The sequence below is a fragment of the Anolis carolinensis genome, chromosome 1, assembly GCF_035594765.1.
Source record: "Anolis carolinensis isolate JA03-04 chromosome 1, rAnoCar3.1.pri, whole genome shotgun sequence".
Taxonomy (NCBI): domain Eukaryota; kingdom Metazoa; phylum Chordata; class Lepidosauria; order Squamata; family Dactyloidae; genus Anolis; species Anolis carolinensis.
The window spans coordinates 70,940,931-70,962,782 of NC_085841.1; the positions used below are offsets into that span (position 1 = coordinate 70,940,931).

Sequence of the window (21,852 nt, forward strand, 5' to 3'; positions counted from 1 at the left end):
ATTTAGCATAATGAGTAACCTTTTCTAGGGACTTTAAAACTTACTGTTAAGGACACTGGTACAGGTATTTGGTGGGATTTTTTCCAAGTTACATAGCATTTTCGTCTCAATTCTATGGAATTTTTCACAAACAGGAAACATTAGTATCACATACAGTATATAGAGAACTACATTATATGAGTAAACTTTTTTAAAAATGTTTTCAAACAGTTATTAAAACATCAGATACCTTTGTGACTTTTCAGCAACCCCTTATTAAAGCCAGCCTTTCATTTTCATGTCTTTTGTATCCATGGATTCAACCATCCACAGCTTGAATATATATATATATATATATATATATATATATATATATATATATATAAAGCCCCGGTGGCAAAGTGTGTTAAAGCACTGAGCTGCTGAACTTGCAGACCGAAAGATCCCAGGTTCAATTCCCGGGAACAGAGTGAGCAGCCACTGTTAGCTCCAGCTTCTGCCAACCTAGGAGTTCGAAAACATGCAAATGTGAGTAGATCAATAGGTACCGCTCCGGCGGGAAGGTAACGGTGCTCCATGCAGTCATGCTGGCCACATGACCTTGAAGGTATCTACGGACAACGCCGGCTCTTCAGCTTAGAAATGGAGATGAGCACCAACCCCCAGAGTCAGACATGACTGGACCTAACGTCAGGGGAAACCTTTACCTTTATATATATATATATATATATATATATATATATTTCCAAAGCATTTTATATAAGGGACACCATTTTACTATGCTATTGTATGGGACGTGAGCATCCATGGAGCATCCATAGATGGTCCTGGAACCAAAGCTCAGTGGATACTAGTGACTTAATGTACAAGAGGTATGACTGGCTTCTGTAGCCAAAGGTTTTTAATGGCATACCGGTATATGATAGAAGATTAATGCTATAGTCCAGTGTTTACTACAGTCCTGGTGCTCCACTTCTTGGGATTGGTTTGTATATTGAGCATTCCTGGTCTGTGGGTCATTGTTTTATTTTCCAGAAATGTTGGCAAACGTTTGTTAAGAGTTGAAATGGATTTTGTCTCTGCAGCCTGCTAGGAAAATAACATCTGGACTCTCCAAATACAGATTTCACCTGCCCTGCAATTAGTCATGAAAGCCTAAAAGGCACAGCAAACAGGAAGCTAAACCAGCTTTACCGTTTCGTTCTGGCTGGAGAAAGTTAGTAACAGGAAACTCCTGGCACCACCCAAATTTTACTAAGTCCATTGCCAACTACAATTGCACTGTCAAAGGACACTACCTACTAGACTGGTGTGCTTTTGAGTCTGTTTTAGGCTTCGGCATGGGACTGAGATTAAAAACCTCCAGAGAAAGACACTCCAACCACCCTCCAAGGCAGCCTCTTCCACTGCAGAATAGCTCTTATCGTCAGGAAGTTCTTCCTAATTATTAGATGGAACCTTTTTTCAATATATTAAACATATTTTGTTTGTATCTGCTGAAGCAATTTTCAATATACATTTTCACTGAAAATTCAAAATAAAATAAAATATATTGAAGTCTCACTGATTTTAGAGGGAGATATTTCAGCCTAACTCTTTCCTTCTGAAATGTATGTTCCAAGCTTGCAGCATCAAGCTCAGGATGGCTAACACGTTTGCCACTCGCGCTCCTTTAATGCACACACCAATTCAGTAAAGCATACTAAACTGAATTGCTCTCATAGATACATGTTTCCCTCAATTATTGTGCTTCGTGGTTGTCTTAAGTTTGTGTTGAACACTGGTTTTTATTCATGCATAATACAAGTGCATCGTGGGGAGTGGTATAGTGAACATAATGGTACATTGTTACCATTTAATGGTACATGAAGAAGAGACAGAAACCAAAGGAGGGAAACATGCAGACATCCTGAAACGCCCAGCATGGATTGATGGCTGTCTTCCTACAGTTCAGAAAGGTTTTTAAAGACCTAGATGTTTGGTTTCTCATTATTAGATGCCCTGTTGAATATATGTGGAACCTGGTTGTTTAAAATCAGTATCATGACAGATAGATAGATAGACAGACAGACAGACAGATAGCTAGACAGACATGTCTTGTTTAACAGCTGGTGGGAAGAAGGGATCAGAGGACTTTAAGTCAGACCTGAGGTTGTGAATATGCAGACAGGTCAACAATAGATGGGTCCAGACAAGAGGGAATGTAATTTATCCTAATTAGAGCTCTCAATTTTTGCTACACTTTGCGGGCACATTGTTGCTTGTGCAAGGATAGTCTGCATATTTCTCCATTTTCAACATGTCCAGTCTGTCTCATGAATCTGGAAAGTTTTCCTTTGGCTTCTTTTAAAGCTGTTTTATGATACTGTTTCAATTATAGATATTTGAAAAATATTTTAGTATGTTAACATTTTATCTTGTATATTGTCTAGAGGAGATTTCACCTTGAAAAGCAGCATAAATATTTCAAAATTCATAAATATTAGAGAGTGGGTGGGATTTCTACAGTCTAATCATGTGTGTGTTACTAGTATGCATAGTTGTATACAAGTCATCAATTGACTGAAATTTGATGGGATAAGAAATATGCCGGGGGGGGGGGGGGAGTTACCATTGGCTTCCTCGGAATATAGCTGGGTATGTTTAGCCTGCAGAAGAGAAGACTGAGAGGAGACATGATAGCCATGTATAAATATGTGAGAGGAAGTCATAGGGAGGAGGGAGCAAGCTTGTTTTCTTGGAGAGTATCATGCAGAACAATGGCTTCAAACTACAGGAAAGAAGATTCCACCTGAACATTAGGAAGAACTTTGTCGCTGTGAGATTTGTTCGGCAGTGGAACTCTCTGCCCCGAAGTGTGGTTGAGGCTCCTTCTTTGAAGGCTTTTAAACAGAGGCTGGATGGCCATCTGTCGGGGTGCTTTGAATGCGATTTCCTGCTTCTCGGCAGTGTCAAGACCCAGGCTACAGAACACCAATAACCATGCGCAGAGGCCAGATTCTATCTAATATCTTTATTAAAGGAATATATAAAGTCAATAAAAACAAGTGAAGAATATAGTTCAGAAGTAGACCTTTCAGGAAAGGTCAAATATAGTCCAGGAAAATAATGTCCAATATGTGATATTAGAGTCCAAAGTTATAATCCATTAACCGAAACACACACTTTGCCAAGCAATAGTGTGGGGAGATGACAAGGTCCTTTAGTCCGTTGAAGCTTGACAACAAGGCTGGAGAACAAACTAGATTCTTGGCAAAACAAGACTTGATTTGAGGCAAACAAGAAGCAAGAACAAGGTCCGTGGTGAGGTCCGCGGTCAAACGTGAAACAAGGCAGGCTTGGAACTTGGTCCGGGAAACAAGGAACTGGGATTACTAAGTCCACACACGATCTCACTCCTCAAGCTGACGAGTTGACTCCGCAAGATTTCCTTTGCGGCAAAACACCTAAATAGGGTCTCGTTTCCCGCCAGAAGAACCCTTTCCCTGGAGAACGAGAAGTGAAACTCAACTCCGTCCAGATGCATGACTCCTTAGAATTTCCCAAGGGAAGCAGACCTAATCTGCTAATTGTTTGGCTGCGATTCTGAGACTCCGGCGATTAGCCTCCCTAGCTCCTCTATCTCTATTATAATTGTCTTTTCGGGAAAACGGGGGAGAATTCTGCCCAAGGCTTGTTTGGCTGACTTCTTGAGGGCAAACATCCTCCAGGTGCAGGGGCTCCGATTCTGGCTGAACCGGTGGAAATCCCATGTTTTCCTCTTCGTCTGCCACAATAGTACTAGGAACGGGACTACAAGGCCCATGAGTCATCACAGGCAGGGGGTTGAACTGGATGGCCCATGGGGTCTCTTCCAACTCTATGATTCTATGACTCTATTCCTTGGCAGTCCCCATCCACACACTAATCAGGTCTGACCCTGCTTAGCTTCCAAGATCAGGTGAGGCTTAGGTCACATCTATACTGTCATATAATGCAGTCTGACTGCATCAAATTGCATTATATAAATCTATACTGCATTATATGCCAGTGTAGATGGGACCTTAATGTATTTGCCTTCAGTGTATTTCCTGCTGTACTAAGTAGTGCTCTCAGCATTCTTGTTGATCTGCTTTTAAAAATATGGTGCAATTTCAGGTCTTAACTTTGAGCTTCAAAACAACCCTTGGACTCTTCCAAATTTGGTTCCAACACTTTTAAGCTCATATTTGCATATAAACTCTCTGGATGTTCGGAAGTTTGGTAAGTGTCCAGGTTTTTGTGTATCTGTCCTTGCTAACCTTTTGCAAGTGGGGCCATCCCCACTGAAAGATGCAAGCTTATGAGACTGGATTTGAGATTTTCCTGTTGGGGTGCATGGTATCATTTGGGGTGTCAGAAGTTAATGAAACAAAATACATAAGACCATTAGCCAAAAGATGATTCTAATTTTAGTTGTAAACTTATGTTTTTCATCTTATAGTAAGCAAATAACTGTTCAAAAATTGCTCTGTGGCTGATTATATTTTAACCATTGTGCTAACCAAAGGACCCCAACTCTGCTGTATCTCAAATAAACATCCTCCTTTAGGCAAGCCCCGGGAGGATAACAAACAAAAGAAAGCAAACATGACTAAATCAACACTGTACCAATGAAGAGATAAGATGTAGACAAGATACATGGTCAATGACTGAAAGAAAGCAAACAAGCATGCAAGCAAGCGGGAATCCCTTTCTAATTACCAGTCAAAGCCATATTCGTTATGAAGGACAATCAGTATTGGAACAGCTCTAGGCAAAACTGAGCACAATTATACGTCAACATGCAAGCAAGAAGATTAGAAAATGTTAGCGATCATTTGGATTACATCCACCCAGAGATTGGGAAAGTTGTCGAAGGCTTTCATAGCTGGAATCACTGGGTTGCTGTGAGCTTTCCAGGCTGTATAGCCATGTTCTAGAAGCATCTCCTGATGTTTTGCCCACATCTATGGTAGGCATCCTCTGAGGTGTGAGACTTCACACCTCTGATGATGCCTGCCATAGATGTGGGAGAAACATCAGGAGAGAATGTTTCTAGAATATGGCCATACAGCCCGGAAAACTCACAGCAACCCATTGGGAAAGTTATTTCTTTGGACTGCAAGTCTAAGAATCCCACAACCAGCATGGCCACTGAAGCTATACCTGTCAAAATGAAACTTTTCCATACTCTGTCTCCAGGATTACAAGAGCATTGTGGGAGTGTGAAGAGAGCCAGTATAATATTATTGAGAAGAAATATATATCTGTTCAGAAGAAAGTACCTGCCTGATTAATTTTTTTTTTAAAATGTCAAGTGTGAAATTAAGAATATTTGAAATACCACTGATTTTCAGCAGTGTGAATGTACCTAATGTCCAAATATTACACATTACCTAATTTGTTTTTTTTAATTGTTTTTATTGAAGATTTTCTTTACAAACAAACAACCAATGAACTGGGGAAAATGTGGGTAGGGGAGGAGGGAAGGAGAAAGGGTTTTGGGTAGGGTACTGTGGGGTAAAGTGGGATTAGGAGAGAGTTGTAAGGACTTGCAAAACAGAGCTTTAAACCTTAGTAGAGCTTCAGTGCCTGTTATTTGTACCTCTGTAGTACCTATGGCATTACATTTGTTGCTGATATTCATGAGTGTCTGATTCATATATTGGATTACGTCTTTCTTCCATTTTGTATATTATAAATCCACCCAAATGTTAATCACAGATAATGGAATTCCCATGGATTTTATGAATACAGCCCATTAAATTTATTCACATCAGAAGAATGTTGGATATGGCTATGACTAAACAAGAAATGTATTGTCCACAGTTTCAATATGAAATAACCATTCAAAAAATCCCTTACCTTCCACTGGTACACCGTTGGTACACCATTGTTAGGCCATACTAAAGTGACAGGCAGGCAGTTATGTACCAAAAAGATGAAGCTTGTAATTTTCAAATGCACAAAACTAATTAATTTCACACTGAAATGGCTACAAATCAACCCATGCCTGTCACATGTTGAAAAACTGTAAGAACAAATTCTAACTGAATAAAGCTTTTAGCCATTGAATTTACAGAAAAGCTACCGAAGTGTTGTTGTGATGGTGATGGCGAGTATAGTGCCAGTCCAACAGTGCTATTCCAACCTTTACCTGGCCAAAATAAGAACGGGCATCTTCCTGGCATGAGTGTCTTACATTTAACACCCCCCTTCCCCAATTAAGGGTCCCTTTTTAATTTTTGTCACTGCAATTTAAAAAAGGAACAGGGGCATGTAATCAAGGAATATCAACAACTTCAGATCAAAACTCTTGAATATATCGTGAAATGTGTTCCACCTTTCCCCAACATCTAATCGAACCTTGAAATGTTATGTTGTAAGATGAATTCAAGGTAATGTTTGAACATTCAGACCATACAAGAGAGGCCCAGAGCACTGAGAGAATGTTTAACTCAGTTGGCTATCTCATTTGCTTGATGCTTGTCTAACTCTAAGCTGAGTCAATACAACTTTGTCCACTTAGACACAGCGCTTTCACCACACAAGTTGCCTATCCCAAAATGGGGTCTTACAAAGATATCTGTCTGTTACTTTTGTTTTTCTGCACAGGTAAGGCTGTTTTCATATCCTTAATAATTAGCACAATGGCCTATGTTGTTATAAATGGGTTGTCATCTTCTATTTATGCTGGATTCCTCATCTGTCTCTGAAATTGCCTTAGCCCAAGTAAAACCTGCTAATGTTCATAACTTATTTGCTAAATACTATATAGCTAGATTTCAAATTATTGATATATGTGCTGATGGTATATTAATATTAATATTTGATTTTTCCAAATGCTCTGCAATTTCAAGAACTATTGTTTTCACTGGGTTAGTTTTGCAGTTCTGTGCTCATATGGAGATCTAAATCCTATTGCTAATCTTGTCTAGAGTAGGCACAGCGAATCAATGATATTTACCTAGATATTGATGCACCATTCAATAACTGGGTCTACTCTACTTGAGATTCAAATAGGATTAATTTATTTATTTATTTATTTATTTACAGTATTTATAGTCCGCCCTTCTCACCCCGAAGGGGACTCAGGACTTCATGTTTGTGTTTAGTGATATTCAGTGATTCGCTTAAGAAAATGTCTCCCCAATGCACTGGTATGTTGTACAGAAATAGTCCCTGTACTGTATTTTAAAATGTATTATCATCTCCATTGTACCCCTATTCACTTCCTTCAAACTGTATTCACAGCTCCTTCAGATAATTGTCTGTTCAAGCAGTTGATGATGCCATTTATGCTTATATTTGGCTGTAGCACTACTCACCAAACAGCTAGAGATGGTGGCATACTAGATATGCATCATATAATTGTTGTTGTAGAGCTTCAAACGTATTTGATAGCTTCCACCAAAGGACAAACAAGAGCTTCTTGAATACAGAATGTCAGTGGAGTAACTTTGGAGCAACCAACATAATGACTATAAGAGTTTTGTTCTCCTATAGTCTGCTGTGAAACAGATGGCCCTTCCCACACATCTTAATTCTCAGTTTGCCAACAGTAAAGTTCTATATTCTTTTTTACAAGATCTAATTGCAGATCTTAGACGATCAAAGATCTCTCATCTTTGACCTATGTTGGCCCTATGACCCCTCAGGAATACTTTTACTAACAGTCCTGTTCAGATCTCATAAACTTGAGTTTCTCTGTATGTATGTGCCTTCAAGTCACTGTCAACTTATGGTGACCCCGTGCATTTTATAGGCTTTTCTTATGCAAGGGATACTCAATAGTGGATTTTTTTCCAGTTCCTTGTTCAGAATTAGAGCCTACAACACCTGGTATGTTTTGGTAGTCTCTCATCCAAGTACTACTGACCATGATTAGTTTCCAACATCAGACAAGCCTTCAAACCTTTAAGGTATTTAGACCCTATGGAATCCTACAGCAATGTAGTTTTTCTCTTTTTCTATTATGTCCCATTTTTCAACCATTATTCTATGACTCATATCATCTTGAGTTATGTCCAAAGTACTATAAAGCAGTCTCCAAGTTACGAATACGATAGGTTCTGTAAGTTTGTTCTTAAATTGAATGGCAGGGGGTTGGACTAGATGGCCCATGTGGTCTCTTCCAACTCTATGATTCTATTATATTGTTTCAACCCCATTCTTAACTATGAGTCATTTGAAGTCAGATGTTTGTACTTTAGGGACTGCCTATAGTCTCAGTTCAATCATTGTGGCTTCTAGTGAAACTTCAGGCTTCATTTGATTTGGATCCATTCATTCGTTTTTCTTGCAGTGCATAGGATTCTCCTCCAACACCAAGTTTCAAGTTAGTGTCTTTTTCTTGTCTTTCTCCACTGTCCACTTTCACATTCATACATAGAAATGGGGAGTACTGTGGCATGGATGATCCTGATTTTATGATTCAATTATATCTTGAAACCTAAGGTCTTATCTAGCTCTTCATAAATGCCCTTAGTCTTCTGATTCTTGACGGTAGCCTCAAGTTGGTTAACATCGTTACTAAGGATAGAATATCTCTAAAACATCTCCATTAAAGTTACACAAATGTTTACGGTTGTTATTTTTGTTTCGTTAATATTTAGTTGTAATCATACATTTGCATTTCTTCTTTAACTTTTTTTTGGAATTGTCCAAGTCTGCTAGTAATATGGTCTCATCTATGTACTTTAAAATATTGGTGTTTCTTCCTCCAATTTTCTTGGAAGAATAAGCCCAGAAGGGAAGTTTCTGGGCAGCAGCAATTGTGAGAGATGACATTGATGGATGATCTTTTATATGCAATAGCAGTGGCACTTTAGCTAACTCTGGCTAGTATGACATGGTGCTGCTCAACCACTTCTGAATGTATTTTACCTTGAAATATTTGAAATGATGTTTTAATATTTGAAAAGATGTCACTTTGAAGAAGGGGAAAGCTTGTTTTCTGCTGCTCTGGAGTCACATAGAGCAATGGATTCAAGCTGCAGGAAAAGGGATTCCAAACATTAGAAAGAACTTCCTGATGATTAATACTGCTTGGCAGTGGAGTATCCTGCTACAGAGTGTGATGGGATTTCCTTCTCTGGAGGCTTTCAAACAGAGTCTGGGTGGCCACCTGTTGGGAGTCTTTGATTATGTTTACTCGCATGGCAGGAAATTGGACTAGATAGCCCTTGTTGTCTCTTCCAGCTCTGTGATTCTAAGAAAACCCCAAAATTATTTTCCCAGGCACATCTATAAAGAACTTCACTTTAGATAATGATTTGTAACTGGAAACTTGCTTCATGAATAATGAAGCAGTCCTAAATATAACAAGTATCCAATTAATAATAATAACTCTATTTAATTTCTTACTTGCCTCTCCCCAAGGCTCAAATACATTAATTAAAACTAAGTTATAATGCCTATGGTAGATTAAAACATAAAATCATTAAATACATAGAGTCTTGCTTATCCAACCTTCGTTTATCCAACGTTCTGGATTATCCAACACAGTCTCGCTCCTGCCTTGGATCCACAGCTGTTTCCCTAGGCAGCAGGGACTGATATTTTACGGATTTAACTTCCCATAATGTTGTTACTGCAAGTTCATTTTATGCAATTCTATCTTTATTTGTAGCCAATTTGTTAGCAGCCAATGTTTTTATAGTCCGTGTTTTCAATACATTGCAATGTTTTGGTGCTACATTCGTAAATACAGTAATTACTACATAGCATTACCATGTATTCAACTACTTTTTCTGTTGATTTGTAGTAAAACATTATATTTTGGCGCTTAATTTGTAAAATCATAATGTAATTTGATGTTTAATAGGCTTTTCCTTAACCCCTCCTTATCATCCAACATTTTTGCTTATCCAACATTCTGCCAGCCCGTTTATGTTGGATAAGTGAGACTCTACTGTATATTAAAAGACATAGACATAGGTTTAAAACAACTCAACTTTGGACCTAGTTTTATAAACCTCAGTGCCACTAATTTACTATCTGATCTTGACAAATTACTACTAATCTTGACAAATGTTGCAAATCTATCAAGAACTCCAGCAGAGATGAGCTCAATATTTGTTGAGCGCAGAACTGTCAACAGCTCTCAGAGAAAAAGTTTTCTTTTGCTGGAGGTTTTTAAGCATTGATTGGATGGGGATGTTTCGACAGTGGAATCCTGAATTGGTAGGGGCTTTTGCCAGATTACCCCTGAGGTACCTTCCAGGATTATTCTTCTTAGCATTTATCAGAGATCTTTTAACCTAGGGGCACTGTCAAATCTGTTCTTACATAAGCAATGTGCCTTCTGCCTATTCATTGTACTGTAGTTATTCCCCCTTTTGTTTTCATGCTCAAAACTACAATCAAAACATACTATCATACAGAAAACCATGATTCTATTTTCAGCCTCTTGTTATCTCTCATAGAAACCATCCCCACTATTGAATTAAACAAGGCAAAAAATAGGTTTCAGCATATTATGATGTTAATCTTTTGTGGGTAAGACACAAAATGATTGTTTTGCTCAGATATATTGAATAGATTTTAAAATGTTGCTCTCTTTGAAATAGGTTTAAAATGGAATCCTATATGTATCTGTTCAGAAGTAAGCCTCACTGAAATCAGTGGGACTTGCTTCCATATATGCATACCGGTAGGAGTGTAACCTTTTTCAATTATGATGCATAATTATACTTCAGGACTGAATCAAAAGAAATAAAATCTCAGTAGATGAAATCAGAAAAAAATGTTGTTCCAACCAGCAATTTCAGTCAGATTCCACCTTATCACACGGGGCAGAAGAAGCATCCTAGGACACTTCTGCCCCAGTTCACCCATGAGGCCCTACACTACCCATCATACAAAGTTGGGCGAATTCCAGTGGGGCTCCTTGGGCAACTGGGGTGGCAGAGTGGTGGAAGACAGCGCTGCCAAAACGGAAGCTGCCCCATGTTCCGTTAGAAACAACAGGGCTTTGGCAGAGTGGCAATGCTTTCCCATATGGGATGGGAAAGCCTTAGCTGGCAGCCATGGCACTGGGATAGCCCCAGTGCTGCCCTGATGCCATCCCGATTTGCCACAGCTGTATTTTTCCAATCTAGTAATGAGAATGATATCTTAATACAGTAGAGTTTCACTTATCCAACACTCACTTATCCAACATTCTGGATTATCCAACGCATTTTTGTAGTCAGTGTTTTCAATATATTGTGATATTTTGGTGCTAAATTCATTTGTAAAATCATAACCTAATTTGATGTTTAATAGGCTTTTCCTTAATGCCTCCTTATTATCCAACATATTCGCTTATCCAACGTTCTGCCGGCCCATTTATGTTGGATAAGTGAGATTCTACTGTATTTCTGATTTCGTCCTCATCCACATATTTTCTTGTTCATGCCAATGTAAATATTAAAAATCCTAGAGTACAGTTATAGTGTCCATTTAATTTATTACCCTAAAATCTCGAACATTCTTATTTGGGGGAGAGTCCTACTAAAGTCAATGTGGAGCAAGGACTGCATAAGTACATGTAAACATATGGGGAACTGTGAAGGAAACCAGGTGTCAAAGACAGAACGCCACCAAATAGAGTATAACACAGTTTCTTGAAGTTACAGAACTAAAAAATGCCCGTAGGAAGCAAAGGACTAGGCAAACACTTGTCTTCAGTGTGAAAAGTAACAGAAACAGCTCCGTTTGAATTAAAATGGTTCGAAAGGATAAACCGGATTAAACAGGAGTTTAATCCGGATTAAATCAAAAGTGCTTACTTCAGCCTGGCAATTTAAACAAACAAAAGTTGGTAAACAGAGGTCAAAATGAACACAATAAACTGGCAGCAGATTCCTCTCTGCTACTTCGAAAGCTACAGATGAGTAACTCAGGCTGTTTACTCCTCCGTGCAACGAGCGAAATCCGGGTCCAGGCACATCAATCAGGGTAACGGCGGTCAGCAGGGTCCCAATCCGGTCCAAGGTCGAAAGCCAAGTGCAGACGTCTAGAGGTCCACAAGTTCCACCGATAGCCACAGAAGGGATAGTCCGAGGTCGTAGTCAGTCAGTCCAGCGTCAATCCAGAGTAGGTAATTAATGTCCGTCAAAAAGACGACGGAGGTCCAAGCTATCAAGATTAAACACAAGTTGCACAGAAAAACCCCACACAGTACCTCCTGCCGTCTATGCCCAGTGTCCTTGGTAACTTACGTATCCAGCAACGAATCACACCTGTCTTCAGGAAGTTCCCCAACAAGAGCCCAAGCGTTCGTCCAGATTACCTTGCCCAACGCAATTAGCCATTGATCCTAAACCCCATTTTATCCCAGTTCATAACTCCTCATCGCTGTCAGCTGCTATCCTAATTCCAGGTGCCTCATCATCATCATCCTCATCAGAGCTAAAACACCTTTGACTATGCCCCACAGCATCCCCAGCTGTGGATCCCACTCCATCCCTCCAGCCCGTCCATGGGTCTGATCCTGCAACCCGCCAATCGCCTCCCATGCTATCATTGCCGGTGATACCCAAATCCTCCCTCACACGAGTCCACTCCATGTCATCCTCCTCTGAGCTAACCATCTCTTCCTCCATTCCCTCAGTAAAACCCTCAAATGAGTCTTCATCTGTTGGTTCTGCAAATAAGTCCCGGAGCCGTTTCCTTTCACGCTCCTCAAAAGAGTCTGACTCTCGAGGAGTCTTACGACCCCGTCTCCTAGTACCGGAGCCAGAAGGCTCAACCATAACACCAGGCTTTAAAGTAGATAGTTTCTCTCTCTCTCTCTCTCTCTCTCTCTCTCTCTCTCTCTCTCTCTCTATATATATATATATATATATGTTGAGGGTAGGGTTTAGAGCCAGAATTCAGGATTTTGATATGACCCGAGAATAAGTTGAGGGTACAGTACTCACATTGATCTATGGATAAGTTGACCCAATTTTCTGGGGGTTAATTTTTTAATTAAAATTTCTAGACTTATACCTTTGTATATAGGTTAACTATTATCAGTTTTGTGTTACCTTGTTAGTTGTGAATTGTAGTGGGCATGGCTTCTGCCACTTGGCAGGGTCTAATGTTTTCAGAAGCATCATAGCCAACTATTAAGAATTATGGTGTGGAATATCAAGGATTAATTTGTATTTCGTAAACTATAATTCAGAGAAAATAACTGGCAAAGCCTCCTCTAAATATTGTTCACCTAAGAAAACTCGATGAATTTTATGGGGGCAACATTAAGTTGACAGACAACTTCAACCCCCCCCCCCCCCATATGGGTCGGTCACTTTCGATGTTAATCCATGCAGTTTCCCCCAGTTTCTAAACAGTTTAAAGACTGAAAGCTGATGAGGTATGACAAAGCCCGTCCCTTGACACAGAGGGACTTCCTGTCAGCACCTGTCATGCCCCATCAGAGAAATGTCACAGGAAATCGGTGGAGGGGGGGGGGGGAAAGAGAAGATGAAAAGAGATAGTCTTCTAAGCTCATGAATCACAATGAGACTGGAGAAAAATGAGGGATGGAATCTGTCAAATTTGCCCATGGTGAATCGCTTCAGTGATGTGGAGTAAGGAGCGTTCCTATGGACAGTCTGCTACCAAGCATTGACATTTATCTCTCAAAATCCTGTTTCATGAGCTAGGCATGGTAATTTTGTAAAGTGGTGTCTGGTGTAACAACGGCTGCTTGGGTCTATTCTAGAATAACGGGATCAGAGGGGAAAGTCAAGTATCCCATAAGCTTTTTTTTCCAAAGCCTTTTCTTTTTAAAATCGAGTGAGCGGGGACTACACTCACTTATGGGATAACTCTGAAACTGATAATTCTGGTAAAACCGGCAAGAAAAGACAATGTGTGAAAAGGAATGAGAAATGGAAGGATGTCTTTCATAACACTATGGGCTATAATGCCACAGTAATATGATGCCCCCCCCACCACCACAACCGCCCACATGGGATAACGTCCTTCTGCTTGGTGGTTCAAGGCTGAGAACAAGCCAAGGGACCATGCTTTTGTTGTAGCAATTCTTATTTTATGTGAACAGTTTAGGTTTCATAGCCTTTGGAATGTAAATGAGGGCACTAGTGCCTTTAACTTTAGCAACCTAGATACTTTATATGTTTTGTCAAATGTTTAGACCATTTTAGGCAACTTTCTTTTCTAAAGTCTTACTCCTAAGAGGAATGGAACCCAACAGGAAATGATTTGATAACATTTACCTTTATCAGCTAAGGCCTGAACAATTTGCTATGGCCAAAGCAATAAATGTCAGCTCTGCTGTTTATTTCTATCAACTTTCCTCCTTCTGTGGAATATGAGCTAGGGAAGCCATATGGGACTCTAGTAGTGGCAAAATGTAATTATAAGCTAATATAGAATGTCAAGTCTCTTTAATGGAATCCTAAAGCTGATGGCAGTGCTGGAAAAGGGAAGAGCACGAAATTATTAGGGGGACTCTTTCCCTGCCTACTATATATAGCAGCCTGTGCATGATGGGTTTTTGACTTTGTATCATGAGAAGCACAACACTTTCTAGAGTTTTCTTGGAGTTTCCTTACACTCATAGTGTACATATGTTTAAAAAAGCGATAAAATATGTAAATGAGTTCACATGCATTTTTTTACCTATGTGCTGGAAAGCTGTTTAATCAGAATGCAGGTTGCGTATATGAATAAGATATGAATAAAGAATGTTTTTTAGCCAGAGTTGTTGAAAAGTATGCTTTTGTTTTGCAGAATTTTCACTTTTTAACCTGACCTTCTTACATATATCTTTTAGTTCAAGGCGATATACTGGATAGCTATGTAAAGACAGATGGTGCTTGGATACTTGGTCAAAATAAAAAGTTCTATCGAACTCTTAATAAGGAAGAATGTGCAGCAAAATGTGAAGCTGAAACAACATTTACTTGCAGGTAATCTTTTCTACTGTATACTATGACGGATGCCTGAATGTCCTAATAATAATGTATTATAGTCTCAGATGTTTCTTGGGCTTGGCTGCAATCCTGTGCATACGTAACTGGAGGCCAGACCCACTGAACACAATAGGATTTGCTTTTGAATGAATCATCTAAAATGATCTAAAAAGGGCTCTTTCAGTAGTTAGTTTTATAGTACCATGGCTCCTTGTGATTTTCCATTTGGATTAGATCTGTTACTTGCAGCATCTGCATTTTTCATTACAGAACTACATGATGAATAATCCTTATCTGAAATGTTTTGGACCAGAAGTGTTTTGAATTTTAGATTATCTCATTTGTTAAAATTTACCTGTTACACTTATTCTGATAAGCCAGTCCTAAATATTTCCCATAACTATTGTTACACATTCCTTGTGTTTCTTTTGCAAAAGGTCAATGAGTGGTTTTTACTAATTATATTTCACTAATCAGAGCAATGTGTCTATTTCTACTAAATCATTCAGTTTTGACAGTCAGTCTTCGTTTGTCAGCCAAGTTGGAATGTGCTGCAGGATCCATGTTTAGAGCTTTTTAAACAAAGGCTGGCTGGCCATCTGATGGGGTGTTTCAGTTGTGCTTTATCTGCATGGCAGAATAGGGTTGGAATGGATGGCTCTTCCAACTCTATGATTTTAAGTTGATTTCTCCCATCTTTGTGCATATAACAAAATTACATGTTGATAGTCGCTTCTACACTATGGAGGACCTTCTTACAGCAACACCAGAGGCACTCCAAGTGGCCAGCTACTGGTCAAAGGACATTTAGTATAATGCCAAGTTGTTGGTTTTTTTTACTTTGTGTTTTCAAATATATTACAACTTGTACCCTCAGTTCGCTTCTGACATGATAAATAAATAGCAGTACTCATATACTGAGGCAACTCTTTCATGTTCCCTTTCTGTAGATAGTCACCTTTAACATTCTCTCAATTAAAATTTGCACTTAGACCCAGAACCTTTTAGCTTTTTCACATTTTCACCATATATAATAGAATGCCCATTCATTCTGTTCACACTTTCAGCAAACATTTAGAATACCTTTATACATTCTAGCCAATTTCTCCAGCGTCATATACTAATGGTACATTGTGATCTGCGAGGAAAGAGTGTATTGTGCAACATTGGACTTCACTCTGAATATATTGTTTACACTTTGTTTTATCTGATCTATGATAGTTTTAAGGTACTGATTTGGATTCTATTTGGAATCATACAGATATATTAAAGTATACTATAATCTTGCAAACTATCCGGTGTGGGCTATGCCTCCTAAAAGGTGTTTTATAAAATAATGAGTCCTTAGATAAAATTAATACCTTGCCTATCTCTCAACATTTCAACAGATCGTTCCTATTTGCACTCAAAGATCAACAGTGCATTACTTTGGCTGATAATACCAAATCAACAGTTGTGTTCAGAAGGGCAGATGTAGCGCTCTTTGAAAAAAGAAGTAAGTATATAGACTTGGATATTATGTTCTTTGCCACTCCTTATGCAGCATGGGATATTTATAAAATCTGGTGGGTTTAGGTTACCAGCAGAGGCAGTGTGAAAAGTGAGTTGTTGTTTTGTATTACAGGATTATTGCTCTAAGAGAAAAGGCAATCATCAGACTATGCCTGTTAAGTAATCGTTTCACTCTTGACCTGTCGTTTCACTCTTGACCTGTCATAAATATGGGACATCCCATTTCCAGATTAAAATGAGATAACAGACATTTGTGTTTATATGATTTACATTGTGGGATAAACAATATTAGGAAATGACCTCTGGAACTATGGGGGCTATTTTGTCATGGGTTTATGTCTCCGGCCACTTTTGGTCCAGGAGAGGTCGTTTTTGCCACATAGTTAATGACCATTGCTTACTTTTGATAGTTGGAAAAAAAAAACCCCTCCAGTGCCTTAAATGATCCATAGTCCCTAAGACATAGTAAAAATCTTCCCCTCACCCTCTGAAGGTTGTTTTGAGGTTAATATTAATTTTTGTGTCAGAATGCAGTGAGATCTCTTCTGAGGTTAAAAGTGTCCACGTCATTGTACTCAGTTTAATACACAAAAGAGACACAGTTCTTTTTGTAAGAAAAGCATCTATAAGGGTTGTTGTGTGTTTTCTGGGCTGTATGGCCATGTTCCAGAAGCATTCTTTCCTGATGTTTTGTCCACATCTATGGCAGGCATCTTCAGAGGTTGTGAGGTCTGTTGGAAACTACTTTTCATGTTTGATTTTACAATGTGTAATTTGTCACTGTTTTTATTATTGCTGTGAGCCGCCCCGAGTCCCTTTGGGGAGATGGGGTGGGATATAAGAATAAAATTATTATTATTATTATTATTATTATTATTATTATTATTATTATTATTATTATTATTATTGGAAACCAGGCAAGTAGGGTTTATATATCTGTAAAATGTCCAGGGTGGGGGAACATTCTACAGATATATAAACCCCACTTGCCTAGTTTCCAATATACCTCAAAACCTCTTAGGATGCCTGCCAGAGATGTGGGTGAAACGTCAGGAGAGAATGCTTCTGGATCATGGCCATACAGCCCGGAAAACACACAACAACCCTGTGATTCCAGGCATGAAAGCCTTTGACAACACAAAGTATCTATAAACCTGTATGTGCATTTCACAGCTGTGTGCCTGCTTCTAGACATACCTTTGCTTTACTGGAACAGAGCAATTCCTAGAACCACCATATTGCCATTGGCTAGTGTCTATACTGACAGAATTATTCTTAAAATAACAAACAACAACAAACAACAACAACAGTAGATTGCCTTCCCAAGTTCTATGTCTGAGTATTTTGATCCCTGTCAAATCATGTTGGGAATTGTATTACTTGTTCTGTCTAGAGTAAATGCATTGCATTAGTGGTCGTCCAATGAGGCAGCTAAAGACATATACAATAAATTCAGTGGGTCGTTGCTAGTTATGACTAAGGCCCCTTCCGCACAACTGAATAAAATCCCTCATTTTCTGTTTTGAACTGGAATATATGGCAGTGTGGACTCAGATAACCCAGTTCAAAGCAGATATTTTTTTTTTATTTTCTGCCTTGATATTCTGGGTTATATGGCTGTGTGGAAAGGCCCTAACAATTAGTTAAATCTGTGAGCACTAAATGAAGCCAGTTTTATTGTAGAGTGTGATAGTACTGGTTCATCCAGGCCCATGGGTTACTATTGAGAGAATGGAATTGCTCTTTTTTTGGCATATAGTGCATGTAGTAAAACAGTCAATGCACATTGAAATAACTATAGGACTAGCTCAGCAGAGTGCCTTAAGTGGAAAATGTTTCCTTATTTAGTCAGTGCGTTGGTAATAGAAGTTCTTGATTTTATGTATGTATGTATGTATTTTTATTTATTTATACATACATACCCTGCTTTATCTCCCTTGAAGTTATGTTAAGTGGTTTAACATAAAAGCATGAACATGACCACCTAACATTTACCAATATACCAACATTAAAACAGGATTAAATATAAACAGTATTAAAACAGTTGAGACTTTAACATTTTTTTCATGTCTGTTTTAAGGCTGCCCCGAAATAGTGAGCTAGGTTTTCCTTGGGTGGGTAGTGAAGGAATGGTCCAGAAGGGAGCAGATGTCTCCCGTAGGAGGACACTTGGCAATGACTTTCTCATTTGTTCCTTCACATTACTGTTAGAGTTCAGATTTCAAAGAACATTAGAAGTTGGAACCAATTTTAGAAGCCTTTAAGGCAGTATTGGCTATGGTTATACATAGTGCATATGTAAGTTTGCTTGCTGGATTATGGGACATAAGAATTTCAAAGGTTTAATGAATTTTTCATCTTTGAATAATCCATTATTCAGCAATCTTCTGTCATGAAATAGGAATCCCTGTTTCGACACTCCTCCACACTTACTAAAAGGAGACATTGGTTACTACTTTTGTGTCTCATGTGCATTCTCTTGTCTTGCCAGATAATATTTTAACTGACATTGTTAATGCATTTAGTTAAAACAACCTAAAATAGCTTTTAGTGCATTTTAAAAACATATATACTGGTTATTTACCTTATACCCTCCAAAAGCCCTGATTTGTCAGGGGCAGTCCTTATTAACCCTCTATTGTCCCACTTTTTCAGATGCTTTAAAAATTCCCAGCGTCTCTCTCTCCTCCCACTTTGGTTAGCACAGAACCTACATTATACATCTTCAATGCAGGACTGTTCATCAACATCCACTGCAGTGTTGGCAATTAATAAATGATAAGCAATCGCTTGGCAATTCATTTTTATCCCCTTAGCATGCAACAAATAAATAAACAGATAAACAGATACATATTAACCCAGTTTTATCCTTTCTCCTTGAGTGCAATCAGTGAAGAGGTACTATCGCATATTTCTATCTAAACTGCTTCTAAAGTTTTGCAATTATTGACAAAGGAAGATTCCAGCAATGTATTTATTTCTGTATCAAAAGAGTTTGTTTTCTCTACTAAATGACAATAGAGAAATCCTTGCAGATTTCTCTAATTATTAGAAAAAACAGAGACAGAGGACTGCTACTTGATATGTATGCACTTATATGAGCATGCACACGCATACACTCATGGTCCTGATTTGTACACACACACACACACACACACACACACACACACACACACACACGTATATATAGTAACCCACTCCATTTCAAGGTAGCATTATCATGTTTTTCCCTACTCCTGCAATAAATGGTTGAGGATAGAGACTGGAGGGTAAGGAAATATACAGTTATGCCATGGACTAAGCATAATTGCAAATACTTGGGACCTTTAACACTACAAATTATAATGCCATGATTCCATTTTAACAATCCTAGTGAAAAGAGATTTATAATTTAAGAAATAGAAACTCTCAACTAAAGAGCATCTGTTCTACAAACTCCAAGGTGTTGTAGAATAGCAATGTGGCAGTTAAAGCAAAATCACAGTCCTATAAGCGTGCAATGTGGAAGGCTCCCAGCAAAGAGGGGAAACTAAACACAGTAATGTTGTTTCCAAACCATACACAAGGCACTTTGGTATCCAAAGATCACTCCATGGGGACAGGAAAATTTCCTTGTGGGAGAAGGAGTTTGCTTGAATGAAATTGCTTGCCATCTATTACATTTTCTACATAATCCATCTAGCCCGTTCACTACCAGGTCTAAAGACAAATAAAGAGTATGAAACACTTGTACACCACAGTGACCAATCCCGACCAGCATTTACTGTACTACCAGCACCACAGAAATCAGTGAGGGACCTGAACTAATCTTCCATTATCAGCATGCAGTTAGAACAGAGTCTCTGTTTCTTCTCATCCCCACTACATGCATTTTTTACCCTTTAGCAACTGTGAACTTATTTATGAGCACTGCTCAAGAAAACAGTTGTTTGTTTTGTTTGACATATAGTAGATATCCAAAGTATGTACTGTAAGTTAGGGTAAGACTTGCAGAGCCCTCCAGATGTTGTTGGATTGCCACTCCCACAGCAGGAACAAGCATAGACAGTGGTGAATAATGCTGGGAGTTGCAGTAAAATAACATTTATTTATTTATTATTTCCTTTATATATCTCTTTTCTCACCCCTTGGGGAACTAAAAGCAGTTCAACAACATCTATAAGGCCACATATTCCTATCACTGCTGTAAGCAAAGGAGGTTGCATTTTATTATATTCCTGGAAGTTTCTGGAAAGAGAGCAATTTGTATACACACAGCAAAACACAACTAGTTAGTTTGATTATATTTAATTATAAAGAGGCAGATGTAAACACCTCACATGTCACCTGACACTTGATGGTCTTACAGTACTTAATCATGGGAATGTTATGTAGAGAAAACAATGACATCTGGATGTCTTCTCCCAAAATGCTTCCCCCTTAATCTTCAAAACATTGAACACACTTTACACTTGTTACACCTCTGGATGTTGCTGAGTTCTGCTCCCCAGGAGTTTGGCCAGTTAAAGGAGATGCTACAGGTAGCAAGTCATCAGTGTACGGAATGAAACACTCCATTATTGACTTAAGCGAAAGGTCAGCTACACACATACTGGTCTTTGGATTAAGGTGCATTCATAAATCAGTGCTGGTGTATTTTCTTTGTGGTGGCTGAAATAAATATATACATAATTTTTCTTTCAGTTTATCTACTTGAATGCAGAAGAGGAAATGGGCATGACTACCGAGGAACAGAATCTAAAACTCAGGGAGGTGTGGCATGCCAGAAATGGGCAGACAAGAATCCTCATGTACCCAAGTATGACATTTTCTCATCAGAGTGAGAGTTGCTTCCTGTTTCATGCAGTCCTGCAAGTGTCTAGATGTTTGATGTGAACTTGATATTCTGAGCACATTTCTGCCAAAGTTAGTTACAGCTAAGGCTGCTAATTTCTGTAAACATCTTGATTCTGCTTCATCAGCCAAAAAGACCACCAGAACAGTTTTTTGTTTAATCTAAATCAGTAAATCATTTCCATTGTAGAAAATGGAAATAACAACTTTTGCTTGACTATGCCTTTACTCAAATGGGAAGTATTTCATACACATGCATATTGCAGGTGTTAACAGAGACACATTAGATGTGTTCAGCTTTCTAACATACTGCAAGAAGCATTTATTCTTCATATGAGGTATAAAATATGAAGTGGCTCTAGACCAGGTATGGGCAAACTTTGGCCCTCCAGGTGTTTTGGACTTCAACTCCCACAATTCCTAACAGCTGGTAGGCTGTTAGGAATTGTGGGAGTTGAATTCCAAAACACCTGGAGGGCCGAAGTTTGCCCATATGTGCTCTAAACACATAAAAAGAATTGAATTCTTTATCACAGATTGTTTAATAATCAATATTTGATTTTAGAGCCATTTAGTTTCCTATTTCTCTCTGTTCTTCATTCAATTTGGTAATACA

At 38.6% G+C, this 21,852-nt stretch overlaps 1 protein-coding gene across 1 annotated transcript in view; it reads left to right on the plus strand.

Moving 5' to 3' along the window:
* The first annotated feature begins 6,433 nt into the window (after positions 1-6,433).
* plg (plasminogen) overlaps positions 6,434-21,852 on the plus strand; it is a 39,670-nt gene continuing 24,251 nt past the window's right edge. The window contains exons 1-4 of the mRNA XM_008123218.3: positions 6,434-6,594; positions 14,753-14,888; positions 16,280-16,386; positions 21,087-21,201. Of these exons, the coding sequence (XP_008121425.2) occupies positions 6,546-6,594; positions 14,753-14,888; positions 16,280-16,386; positions 21,087-21,201 (407 nt within the window). The 5' untranslated portion in view covers positions 6,434-6,545. The remainder of the gene's footprint in view (positions 6,595-14,752; positions 14,889-16,279; positions 16,387-21,086; positions 21,202-21,852) is intronic.